Source organism: Clinocottus analis, unplaced genomic scaffold (genome assembly GCF_023055335.1).
Source record: "Clinocottus analis isolate CAN_PGR_092001 unplaced genomic scaffold, fCliAna1.0.p SCAF_14, whole genome shotgun sequence".
Taxonomy (NCBI): domain Eukaryota; kingdom Metazoa; phylum Chordata; class Actinopteri; order Perciformes; family Cottidae; genus Clinocottus; species Clinocottus analis.
This window is the reverse complement of record NW_027175865.1, coordinates 1,269,308-1,282,620: the sequence shown is the minus strand read 5'-3', so window position 1 is coordinate 1,282,620 and position 13,313 is coordinate 1,269,308. Positions and strand designations below refer to the sequence as shown.

General features: G+C 44.9%; 2 protein-coding genes across 2 annotated transcripts; one reads left to right on the top strand and one right to left on the bottom strand.

Moving 5' to 3' along the window:
* The first annotated feature begins 284 nt into the window (after window positions 1-284).
* On the top strand, window positions 285-7,593 carry LOC137785196 (major histocompatibility complex class I-related gene protein). The gene is made up of 9 exons (XM_068576298.1): window positions 285-333; window positions 780-1,040; window positions 1,841-2,122; window positions 4,988-5,290; window positions 5,559-5,660; window positions 6,080-6,097; window positions 6,433-6,477; window positions 6,643-6,697; window positions 6,816-7,593. The coding sequence occupies exons 1-8, from the start codon at window positions 285-287 to the stop codon at window positions 6,693-6,695; spliced, it is 1,113 nt and encodes a 370-aa protein (XP_068432399.1). The 3' UTR covers window positions 6,696-6,697; window positions 6,816-7,593.
* Window positions 7,594-9,129: 1,536 nt separating this feature from the next.
* Window positions 9,130-12,587, bottom strand: psmb8a (proteasome 20S subunit beta 8A). The gene is made up of 6 exons (XM_068576300.1): window positions 12,328-12,587; window positions 11,847-11,988; window positions 11,402-11,513; window positions 10,893-11,022; window positions 9,602-9,806; window positions 9,130-9,509 (listed from the first exon to the last, which is right to left on the bottom strand). The coding sequence occupies exons 1-6, from the start codon at window positions 12,472-12,474 to the stop codon at window positions 9,421-9,423; spliced, it is 825 nt and encodes a 274-aa protein (XP_068432401.1). The 5' UTR covers window positions 12,475-12,587; the 3' UTR covers window positions 9,130-9,420.
* Window positions 12,588-13,313: the final 726 nt, after the last annotated feature.

Here is a 13,313-nt window from a genome sequence, read left to right as displayed (position 1 = left end):
AAGCGTGCAGTGGAAAATACGACCATGTCCGCAATCAGACGTATGTTGGATATGCACATCACACTGTAATCCTCTGGCAGCACAACCTCTGTTCCTCAACTCTACCTGGAAACACCGAAAAAAAGCCTCTTCATAATTTCTATTGGCTAATGCTGCTCCCTGCCCACAAACGTAATGCGTATTTCCCCTGCTCCACCCTCCCCTCACCCCTTATAATCATTTCCCAAACTGCAGCAAGCACACAGTGACGGGACTTTCATACGCAGACGCTTTACTGAGCGAAAATGAAGTGTTTATTCGTGTGTTTTCTATGTTTCCATGCCATCTATGCAGGTAAGAATTTAAACAATTAACGTAGATGCCGATAGCCTTCAGAAGGTGAAGGGATTTTCTGAACTGTTTAAAATGTTTATTTTTTATTATTTATAACGAGTTGGTCACTTATGCTATTGCTCCATAGAAATGTTACTCGGTCAATATTGAACTACCCCGCTAAAGGGGTTATTCATCGCGTTTTTATTGATTTTGTCCAACTGGGTTGTAATTGTTTTACACTTCTACCGTCTTTCGAGGCAAAACTTGTAGTTCTCCGAGGAGCAGAATACTTTTAGGGTTACGTTGATTACGCTGCATCTAAGCAGGGTGCAAGACCATTATAATAGGAATTATAAAGGCATAGTAGAGGTAAATATAATGATCAGTTTGTTTTTAAATACCTTGTTTTTTTTCGAAATCGATTCTTGCCATGAGGTAATTTTTCTCTACTTTTCTGATTCCAGTGACGCACTCATGGAAGGCTTTTTATACAGGCAGCACTGGTCTGAAAACATTACCTGAGTTTGTTGCTCTGAATCTCCTGGATGATGAGGTGATGGGTTACTTTGACAGCAGGACCAACGTATTTGAGAGCAAGCAGAGCTGGGTGGTGGAGAACCTGGGTCAGCAGTATGTGGAACAACAGACAAACGTTCTAAGAGGCCATACACAGTCATTTAAAGCCAATGTAGCAATTGCTATGCAGCGATTCAATCAGACAAAAGGTAACTAAAGAGGACTTTTCTCTCTTGCAAAACTCTCTCTCTCTCTCTCTCTCTCTCTCGTTCTCTCGTTCTCTCGTTCTCTCTCTCTCTCTCTCTCTCTCTCTCTCTCTCTCTCTCTCTCTCTCTCTCTCTCTCTCTCTCTCTCTCTCACACACGCACACGGATGTTCTTTTCTCTGTTTTTATATCATTTCATATTAAATATTGCTCAAGATTTCACCTCATTCTCTCAGAACCTGACATCTTTCTCTTTTCTTTTCTTGCTTTCTTTTTCACATTTTTCAATGTAAACAATTTATTCATTCATGGATAAAATCATTTCATAATAAATAATGACAACAATCATCAGTTTGATCCATAAATATAAATGAGAACTGCAGATTAGATCAGATTACCTCCATGTGACCAATATGTATGTATGTATGTATGTATGTATGTATGTATGTATGTATGTATGTATGTATGTATGTATGTGTATATATATATATATATATATATATATATATATATATATATATATATATATATATATATATATATATATATATATATATATGTATGTGTATATGTATGTGTATATATATATGTATGTGTATATATATATAATATATATATATGTATGTGTATATATATATATATATATGAAACTTTATTTAAATATGAAATATTTATATATATACATATTTCATATTTAAATAAAGTTTTTTTTAAATCAATAAACATGTTAAACATTCACTAGTTTCTCTCTCTCTCTCTCTCTCTCTCTCTCTCTCTCTCTCTCTCTCTCTCTCTCTCTCTCAGGTGTTCACATGTTCCAGAACATGTACGGTTGTGAATGGGATGATGAGACCAATAAGGTGGTTGGAGGTTTTTATCAGTTTGGTTTTGATGGAGAAGACTTCATATCCTTTGACCTGAACACAGGAACATGGATCGCTCCAAAGCAACAAGCTGTCATCACCAAACACAAGTTGGATCAGGACAAAGCTCTGACAGCACAGATGAATCACTACCTGACTCAGCACTGTCCTGAGTGGCTGAAGAAGTATGTGAAGTACGGGAGCAGCTCTCTGATGAGAACAGGTAGAGTCACATGACCCGACGTCTCTTCATGGACACCATGCAACAGTCACATGACACAACATGTCTCCTCCCTCCTTCTCTTCCTCCCTCTGCCTCCTTCTCTCCTTCACCACATTTCCTCCCTCACTTCCTCCCCCACACTCCATCGTCTCTCTCTCTCTTTGTCTCTGATCTGTTTCTCTCTCGCCCTCCCTCTCTCTCTCCCTCCCTCTCCCTCCGTCTCTTCTCTCTCTCCCTCTCCCTCTCTTTCTCTCCTTCCCTATCTCTCTCTCTCTTTCTCTCTCTCTCTTTCTTTCTTTCTATTTCTCCTCCTTTCCTCCCTCTCTCCCTCTCTCTCTTTTTCCCTCCCCTCCCTCCTCTCCCTCTCTCCTTCCCCCTCCCTCCCTGCCTCCCTCTCTCTCTCTCTCCCTCCCTCTCTCTCTCCCTTCCTTCCTCTCTCCCTCTCTCCCCCCTCCATTCTTCCCTCACACCCTCCCTCTCTCCCCCCTCTCTTCCTCCCTTTCTCTCCGTCTCGTCACTCTGTCGCCCTCTCTCTCTCTCTCTCTCTCTCTCTCTCTCTCTCTCTCTCCTCCCCCTCTCTCTCTCCCTCTCTTTCTCTACTTCCTTCCCTCTCTCTCTTTCTCTTCCTCTCTCCCTCCCCCCCTCTCTTTTTCTCTCTCTCCCTCTCCCTCCTTCCCTCCCCCTCCTTTCCTCCCTCTCTCCTTCTCTCCCTCTCTCCCTCCCCGTCCCTGCCTCCCCCTCTCTCTCTCTCTCTCCCCCCTCCGTTCTTCCCTCACACCCTCCCTCTTTCTCCCCCTCTCTCTCTCCCTCTCTTTCTCTCCTTCCTTCCCTCTCTTCCTCTCTCCCTCTCTCCCTCCCCCCTCCCTCTCTCCTCTCTCCCTCTCTCCCCCTCTCCGTTCCTCCCTCTCTCCCTTTCTCTCTCCCTCCCCCCCTCCCTCTCTTTTTCTCTCTCTCCCTCCTCCTCCTTCCCCCCCCCTCCCTCTCTTTTTCTCTCTCTCCCTCCTCCTCCTTCCCTCCCCCCTCCTTCCCTCCCTCTCTCCTTCTCTCCCTCTCTCCCTCCCCGTCCCTGCCTCCCCCCCTCTCTCTCTCCCCCCTCCGTTCCTCCGTCTTTCTCCCCCTCTCTCCCTCCCTCCCTCCCCCCCTCTCTCTCCCTCTCTTTCTCTCCTTCTTCCCCTCTCTCTCTCTCCCTCCCTCTCTCTCTCCCTCTCTTTCTCTTCTTCCTCCCTCTCTCTCTCCTCTCCTCTCCCTCTCTCCCTCCCCCTCTCTCTCCCTCCATCTCTCCCCCCTCCGTTCCTCCCTCTTACCCTCCCCCTCTCTTCCCGCTCCCTCCCCCCTTCTCTCTCTCTCTTCCTACCTCCCTCTTTCCCTCCCTCTCTCTCTCTTTCCCTCCCTCCCTCCCTCCCTCTCACCCCTCCGTCCCTCCCTCTCCCCCTCCCTCTCTCTCCCCCTCTCTCTCTCCCTCTCTTTCTCTCCTTCCTTCCCTCTCTTCCTCTCTCCCTCTCTCCCTCCCCCCTCCCTCTCTCCTCTCTCCCTCTCTCCCCCTCTCCGTTCCTCCCTCTCTCCCTTTCTCTCTCCCTCCCCCCCTCCCTCTCTTTTTCTCTCTCTCCCTCCTCCTCCTTCCCCCCCCCTCCCCCCCTCCCTCTCTTTTTCTCTCTCTCCCTCCTCCTCCTTCCCTCCCCCCTCCTTCCCTCCTTCTCTCCTTCTCTCCCTCTCTCCCTCCCCGTCCCTGCCTCCCCCCCTCTCTCTCTCTCCCCCCTCCGTTCCTCCGTCTTTCTCCCCCTCTCTCCCTCCCTCCCTCCCCCCCTCTCTCTCCCTCTCTTTCTCTCCTTCTTCCCCTCTCTCTCTCTCCCTCCCTCTCTCTCTCCCTCTCTTTCTCTTCTTCCTCCCCTCTCTCTCTCTTTCTCTTTCTCTCTCTTCCTCTCTCCCTCCCCCCTCCCTCTCTCTCTTCCTCCCTCTCTCTCTCTTTCCCTCCCTTTCTCCCTCCATCTCTCCCCCCTCCGTTCCTCCCTCTTACCCTCCCCCTCTCTTCCCGCTCCCTCCCCCCTTCTCTCTCTCTCTCTCTCTCTCCTACCTCCCTCTTTCCCTCCCTCTCTCTTTCCCTCCCTCCCTCCCTCTCACCCCTCCGTTCCTCCCTCTCACCCTCCCTCTCTCTCCCCCACTCTCTCTCCCCTCCCTCCCCCCTCTCTAACTCCCCCCCTTCCTCTCTCTCTCCCCTCCTCTCTCTCTCTCTCTCTCACACCGTCCCCCTCTCTCCCCCCTCCCTCTCTCTCTTCCTCCCTCTCCCCCCCTTCCTCCCCTCTCTCCCTTCCTTTCTCTCTCTCTGTCCTTCCCTCCCTCTCCTCCACCCCCCCCCATCCCTCCCTCTCCTCCCCCTCCCTCTCTCTCTCCTCTCCTCTCCCTCTCTCCCTCCCCCTCTCTCTCCCTCCATCTCTCCCCCCTCCGTTCCTCCCTCTTACCCTCCCCCTCTCTTCCCGCTCCCTCCCCCCTTCTCTCTCTCTCTTCCTACCTCCCTCTTTCCCTCCCTCTCTCTCTCTTTCCCTCCCTCCCTCCCTCCCTCTCACCCCTCCGTCCCTCCCCTCTCCCCCTCTCTCTCTCCCACCCTCCCCCCTCTCTAACTCTCTCTCCCCTCCTCTCTCTCTCTCTCTCTCTCTCTCTCTCTCTCTCTCTCTCTCTCTCTCTCTCTCACACACCGGCCCCCTCTCTCCTCCCTCCCTCTCTTTCTCCTTGCCCCCCCCCCCTTCCTCCCATCTCTCCCTCTCCCCTCTCTCCCTCCCCCCCCCTCTCTCTCCCCTCCTCCCCCCCCCCCCCCCCCCCCGTCCTCTCTCTCTCCCCTCCTCTCTCTCCCCCCCCCTTCCCTCCCTCCAGAGCTTCCCTTGGTGTCTCTCCTCCAGAAGTCTCCCTCCTCTGCAGTCAGCTGCCACGCTACCGGCTTCTACCCGGACAGAGCCTCGCTGTTCTGGAGGAAAGATGGAGAGGAGCTCCACGAGGACGTGGACCAGGGAGAGATCCTGCGCAACCACGACGGGACCTTCCAGATGAGCGTCGACCTGAAGCTCTCCTCCGTCCCGGCTGAAGACCGGAAGAAGTACGAGTGTGTGTTCCAGCTGTCTGGTGTGGAGAAGGACATCGTCACCCAGCTGCATGGAGCTGAGATCAGAACCAACGCAGGTGAGACTGAGACCAGGAGGCCTGAAGGCTCCTGTTGCTCTGTGAGGTGCACGCTTTTAGTTTGTGGTGAACTCCTCTTTGTTCTGGTTTCAAGCTCATGGACGCTCAAAATATAAAGTTCTTTCACTTTGTGCCGTTTGTGCCAAAGAGCTTTCTTTGCTTTCACATCTTTATTTCTGCAGTTATCGCAAATGAAACGACGACATTTTGTCCAAACCAAAAGTGAGTCACTGCCTCATCCTGTTGTCTTGTTCTTTACGCTCAACAGAGAAGCCCATGACCATCATCATCATCGGCGCTGTATTGGGGGGTCTTGTTGCCGTCATCCTTGTCATCCTCACCGTGGTCGGAGTTATTAAAAAGTGCAAAGGTGAGAAACTGAAGGATTTCAGTTTTTTAACTGAAACTCCTTCCTAACAGGACAAGACTTTCTGTTATTGTGATTTTTGTTGTAGGTTCTGATTCTTTAGGTCCTAATCTTTCCAAAAAGGTGTCTTATTGACGCTCCAGGAGGCTTTTTTGGGGAATCTGGATTTCCACGTTTTGAGGTTTCAGGTCTCTTCCACAGTGTGAAGCGACCAGCAGGAGGAAGTGTAACGCTCAGAGCCCAGTGTGACGGTCAGGTGACGGTCATGTGACCGTCACCTGACCGTCACGTGACGGTCATGTGACCGTCCGGACTCGGTCCTCAGTGACGTCAGAGAGAAGCTCTAGAACTATAAATGAAGACTGAAACAGACTGTTAAAGGTTGCTTTGTGACATCTGAAAGTCTTTTCTTTTTATTTCAGCTAAAAATGCTGAAAAAAGTAAGTAGAAGTGTTTTTATTTCATTTGAACTGCTAGACTTTGACTGGATGCTCATGTGCAGAGTTTTTCTAACTGATACTAAGTAAGGGAAGTGAAAAATGAATGAAATCAAAAATCAGACTAGTGTGATGGTTTGCATACACACACATCCTGTAAATATACAAAAACATTCTGTACATACACACTTCTGTGCATACACGTATACACACACACACTTCTGTGCATACAGAGAGCACAACGATTGACTTTAGCTCCCTGAGTAGTGAGATTATAGACTCGTAACATTTGTGGAGAGAAAGTTCTGGTCCTGATTTATTCTGTTCTGTGTTTGTAGACGTGATGACTCCACTGAACCCTCCTCCTCCCATGAGCGACTCAGGTTCACATCTATCTATCTATCTATCTATCTATCTATCTATCTATCTATCTATCTATCTATCTATCTATCTATCTATCTATCTATCTATCTATCTATCTATCTATCTATCTATCTATCTATCTATCTGTAAATAAATCTATAAATAAATGTATTTCTTCTCTTCAGGGTCTGACTCTTCTTCAACAGAAGGTGTAAACAGCTCCACCAAACTGATGTAAAGGTAACTACTTCCTGTTCCTGTCTGAAGCATCACCTGTACACATTCTTTCTGACACAATGGAGACACATCATCACTTTCTTTGCACTCTTCATTCATGAATGCTGATTTATTTTTCCAGACAGACGTGAGTGGCGGCGTGAAGAGGACAGGAACTCCTCTCCTCCACAGATTGGCGACATTAAACATCTTTATCCTCAACGTTTATCAACAATCTGTCATCCAAATATGAAAAAAAAGGGGCCTCCTCACCTGAAGCTGCTTAACAGCAATGATCCAACATCACTGGTGACATTACATTATTCGGATAATTTAGTTTCAATAAAATATAAAACAATGATTTTCCGCCCATGAGGAAGATTCTTCTTGGAGATCTTTACATAAAGATGTGTGTGTTCATCTCACACTAATCCAGATTACACTTTAATACTTCTGCTGTTGGGCTTTCTGCTGGAATCAATATTGGTAACACAAATATAAATACACGCACACACACACACACAATATAGACATCAGTACATTTATTTTCCAGTTGTATAAATAGTTTGCTTGTGTTTTTCACATTTTAATATCTGGTTTGATTCCATACAGATGAAGAAAATCATATTTTATGTCTTTGAGGTTTTTCTGAATTAATTATATATTGTAAAATATCATAGTTTTAAATGTTTTTGAATTAGTTGTGTGGTGTTTGAAGCTTCCCAGATGATAGCAGGCTTCTTGAATATATTCCGCTGTTGTTTTGGGATGTTTTCCTTCTGGTTGTGTGTAAATTGAACGTTGGCGCTCTGGGTCTCTTCTTGTGTCGGGTTACGTGATGAAAGTCGATTGACGTTGCTCCGTTTGGATTATTTTTGTACTTTTGTCTTGCTTTTCAATAAATTACCGGTGATTCCAAACGTCTGCGTCTTGTTGTGTGTTTACTGTTGTGTGTCTTGTAAACTGTGTGATTGTCGCTTCTTTGTGTTCAAGGATCACAACCAGAGAACATTCATAAATGATGTTTGTTGTCAAAACGTTCTCCGTGTAGTGATTCCAGTAGCTGTGAATTTAATATTTAGTATTCTCCGTCGTCACCTGCAGATAATTCCAGTAAAGAGCAGGAAGATCAACGTCTTGTGCTCTCTTCTGTACGGTTTGCTGCTTTCTCTCATAAGAAAGGTCTTAAAACCATGTTTTTCTAATATATACAGTATTTGTATAGGAACAAATCATTAAAAAATGATTCATGTTATATCTGATTTAATAGTGTGTGTGTGCTTCTTCAGGCTGCTCGTGTAGCGCTTTAGTTTTCCCCTGTAAAAACCTGTTGGACTGAAATCTGCCCGGCAACTGATGAATTTCCGTCTTACAACAGAAAATTCTCCAGTTGTGTTGCTGCTGCAAATCAACTCTGTCCTTACTAGATATAATGTATTATTGTGATGCCCACATACTATAGTGTACAGCATTAATATTATTTATCATTAATATCGCTGTGATTGCTGCTTTCTCTCATAAGAAAGTTTTTCTAATAGATACAGTATATGTAAAGGAACAAATCATTCAAATGATTCATGTTATATCTGATTTATCTGTCTGTGTGTGTGTGTGTGTGTGTGTGTGTGTGTGTGTGTGGGTGTGTGTGTGTGTGTGTGTGTGTGTGTGTGTGTGTGTGTGTGTGTGATTCTTCAGGCTGCTGTGTGGTGCTTTAGTTTTCCCCTGTGAAAACCTGTTGCACTGCAATCTGCCCGGCAACTGATGACTTTCCTTATTACAGCAGTCAGAAAATTCTTTGTGTCGGCCTTTGGTCTAAAATGTATTTTTTTAAATACATATATACATTTATTTCAATTACTGCTAGCATTCTGTGACTTTAAAGTTTATCTGAAGTGGAATAAAATATGCCGTAAAGATTAAAATGATTGAGCTTTTTCATGAAGAACAATAAACCTTGTTGGACAAAACCTGTGTGGCCGAGTTCTGCATGGAAACAGATGACATCACAGCCTCACAAATACTTTATTGTTCTGTGTTACACTTCAAACTAAAAAAGTATGTGATGAATGCATTATGTAAAATAAATATACAAACGTTGGTTTTTAATGATTAATGTTTATTTATATGGATTTATTAGTCAGACACTGTAATACCAGTTATCAGCAATATAACTGCTCACTCATGGCTTTGGAAATCTTAGCACTTTAGCAATTTTACTAGATAATAATATTAAAACCAAATTATCTCATCTGAAATGTTTTTTCCACAGCTTAATATGATTTAAACGTATAAAATATGATAATCATATTGAGTGGCAGTAAAATGTGGACGGAGACATGAGGAACTGCTGGAGAGAGGATGAAACCGCCTTGAAATCAAACTCGACTCACTCAATCTTCATCACCATCATCATCATCATCATCAACAGTCCAGGTCAATCATTACAGGACAGGGAGTTGAGCGACAGACTTTATTTAGAGATGTGTGTTGCATTGGTACGACTATTTAAACTTATTATTTGCCCGGTCAGCACAAACAACAAACTACTACACGAGACGGTGTGAGAATCAACAAACACGGCACCTTCACTACATGATTTAAAGAACAAACACACCAAACAAACAAAGATCCAAAGAGACAGAATCATGAACGGACGACACACTCGGCTTCCCTCTTGGAATAATTGATATAAAAATTGTTTTAAAAGGTTTTAGAAAGCCATTGGTCGTATTTCCAGTCCTGCACATTCAGAACATTCCCTCCCTGTAGCGGTGGATCAGCTCTGACACGTCTTCCTTGCACACCTTTATCCAGCCGTCCTCCTGCATGTGGTACACTGCACAAACACACACAACACACACGAAAAGGTCAGAGGATCACCAAAAGGGATTATAATCCGAGCTGCTCGGCGTCTCAGCGGCTACTCACTGTTGACCACGCCTCCAGAGTAGGCGTCCCTGTGCGTGGCGTGCGCGATGCCGCGGCGGCCCAGCTCGTACGCCTCCTCCACCGTCAGGTCCTCGCGGTAGCCGCTGTCCACCACGCCGTACGCGAAGCTGCTTCCACAGCCGGTGGAGAACATGGAGCCGGACAGACGCGTCCCGTTGTCGTCCACGTAGTACAGACCGGGGCCCTGGGACCGAGGGAGATTTGTGGCTTTATTAGGGAGGGGAGGTTCTTTGAGAGCAAATTTCTTTTTGGAGCAAATTTCTTTTTAGAACAAATTGTTTTATTTATTTTTCTAAAGCAATTTTTCTTTTGAGAGCACTTTTTTTTGGAAAGCATTTCTTTTTTTGGACAAAACATTTTTTCGAGCTTTTTCTTTTGTTAGAGCAAATTTTTAATTTTTTTAAAGCAAATTTTCTTTGAGAACCATTTTTTTTTTGGAGAGCATTTTTTTGTTTTGAGACAAAACATTTTTCAGAGCATTTTTTTTTTGGAGCAAATTTATTTTTGAAAGCTTATTTTTTCAGAGCGTCTTTTTGAGAGCATTTGTGGTTTTTAGACAAAAACATTTTTTTTTTTAGAGAAAATTTTTTTGAATTTTTTTTGGGGTAAATTCTTTTTTTAGAGCAAATGTTTTTTTTGAGAGCACATTTTTTTTGGAGAGTGTATTTTTTTCAGAGCATTTTTTTTTGAAGACCAATTTTTTTTGAGAGCGAAGGTTTTTATTTTGAGAGCAAAGATTTGGGATTTGCAGTTTTACTTACAAACAATAAATTGTCTCGTGTAATAAAGACACCAATCTACCTCTACATTTTGTTTCCAATGAGCTGCTCCGTCAATGAGCGTGTACCTCACTCTTTAATTAAGAAATGATCGGCTACTTCAATGCATGTGTTTTGAGATACAGGCCAGGTGGTGGTTTCAGGGCCATGTGGCTCGACATTTCATGTGTCAGGCTGAGATGTCGTCAATATTTATATGATGTGGTTTTCATGTTTTTCTGACCTCTGCCAAAGAGCTTATGATTGTTTATTGTTAAACATACTGGACTTATTATCATGCAACATGGTGTAAGGGTGAGGCATGGGTCAACAAGGGATCCAATGCTTTCTGAATCACATGGCGAAGACATGGACTATTTTCGTTAGCATTGGGAGGGAGGGCATGACCTCGGCGGAGGTCCGAGGGCCCCTTCTGTTAACTACCAGAGGTTGCATATGTTAAACCCTGCAAAACGTTTGTCACAGACTCATCCACTGAACCCACAGCTCACCTCGTGGTCCCATCCACAGATCATGCTTCCCATAGAGAGGCCCATGCCTCTGTAGCCCAGCATCATGTTGCTCAGCAGCTTGGAGGCAGCAGCCACAGAGATCCTCGTCTTGTTCCTCAGCCGGAACAACCTGGAGGGACCCAATGAAAAAAAGAAACATCCTGTCAACACTGAAAGAAAATGCTGACTTTTTAATCCAATTGTGTGATTGTGATGAAGTAATCTGGCTCATTTCTGTTTTGATGCGTTACATTACACGCTCTGTAACATGCACCACACTCAGATGTCCCATGTGGGGTTCAAACCCACAACCCAGGCCGGGCAGTCATCGTGCTGACCAGCGAACCTCTTTGCTGCACTCACACAGGAGCAGCTGAACCACATCTCTGTCCTTGATCACACACTTTAGTCGGCTGTGCATGAAACTTCCTCACACATTTCAGACATCAACACAACAGCAGCAACACCGAGACACAGAACATCAAACGACAGATGAATATTCAACAGACCTGCATTCTTTGGCCAGCAGTCTCTCCCAGTACTGGCAGTCCGCGGCGCTGCCCGACATGGTGCCCAGCAGGTAGGGGTTGATCTCTATGACCTTGTTGACGTCGTTGGACGCTGCGGAGCCGTGACGAAGGAGACATTTCATGACCGATATTACATGAAGCAGCCCAGTGAAGCAGAGCTTTGGTTACACATGTTGACCCGTTTGCAGCGGGTGAGTTCCTGGTCTCTAAATGTTACATTTCAAAGCTCCACATCCCTTTGAGACCTTTGTTCCTTGAGTTCATGAGACTCTTTTTGATATGATGCACGGGCAATATGACTCTTCCTTTCCTTAACAGAAGCTAACACATCGCATTACATTGTGCACAGTCATTTTCTAACTTTTCCCAAGGCTGCATGAGAAGTGATCACGCGGCCACTCAGGTCTTCCTTACATATATTTACCTAAGTAACGGCCTGCTGAGGCTCTGGAGTCCACAGCCACGATGACTCCGTGTCTGAACTTGAAGGCCAGGGTGGTCGTACCGTGGTTCAGGTCTATGGACACACCTCCGTCACGGTTGCAGGATTTGAGAAACCCTGAGGGCTGGAATGAAAACCAAAGAAGAGACATCAGTGGGACGCGTGATGCGTAATGGCACTGTGCGTGAGTGTGTATGTGTATGTGTGTGCGTATGTGCGTGCGTGTGTGTGTGTGCGTGTGTGTGAACATGAAAGTGGATTGGCACACATATTGTAATGTTCTTTAATTAACAATAATAGCAATAGTTAGGGTGAATGCGCCACACTGGAAACAACAGACGCGGAACACAAAGTTGCACCACTGCGCGTCTGAGGCTTCACGCGCGTGGCTTGCACCAAGGGGGGAGGGGGGGAGGATGCAGAGTATTCATTTCGAGGCTCAACTTGGCGAGATGCTACTCACGTCTACGCCCAGAGGAACAGCAAACTCCTGCGTTTTGGTGCCGAAGTTGTAGTGGTGGGTTCGGTCGAGGAGGCGCGTCTGTCCGGGGAGAATCTGCCCTCGGAGTTCAGCGTACTGCGTAAAACCAGATACTTGTAAAAGAGCCATGACGCTGGGGAAACTGTCTCCTGATGCTATTCTGTTACAGAGTTAAGCGTTAAGCTTTCCAAAATGACGGCGTCGACTGGAGAAGAGTCACGGATCATTTCCTGCTACACGGGACGAAGAATCCGAAAGTGAAAGAGTTCACGAGCTGTTTCATTGTGCTGACATAATCAGCTCTACGACATCGACCAGGAACTCATCAAGAATACATTTGGACAATATGTTTCATATATAACGTAAACAGATAATGGATTAAATAAAATACAAATAAAAGCAGATTTTGTGTCATTTATATTAATGTAAGTAAAACAGACCAATAGGAGAGCTGTGTGTGTGGCTCGTCATCAGTATCTGAGCAGACAGCAGCTCAGGTTTGAGGAAGCCAGCAGAGGTCAATCACTTGATTAATATTGATTTATCTTATTGTGTGGATGTGTGTGTGTGAAAAAAAATACATTTTTTGCCAGATCTCATGATAAAGAAAATGAATGATTTGGTGTATTATAAAATATTGCAGACAATATTCAGAGCTGAAGCAAAGTCACTGCCTGACTGTGTACAAATACTGTGTACAAAGGTTGTTGTACATATGATTTCAGAGATGTTTGTAAGGTTGTTGTACAAAAAGCAACAAAAAAAGGGATTAAAAAAGATGTATTTCTATGGTAGGAGTTAAAGTATGGAACAACACTAACATGGAGGTAAGAACTCATAATGTTCATCATGTTTATGAAACAATGTGAGGGTTACACATGTGAATAAATGCATATATATGTATTTCATTTTGTCTTCATATTAAATTATCTGATTAAATTTATAACAATATAGGATAGGAATATATA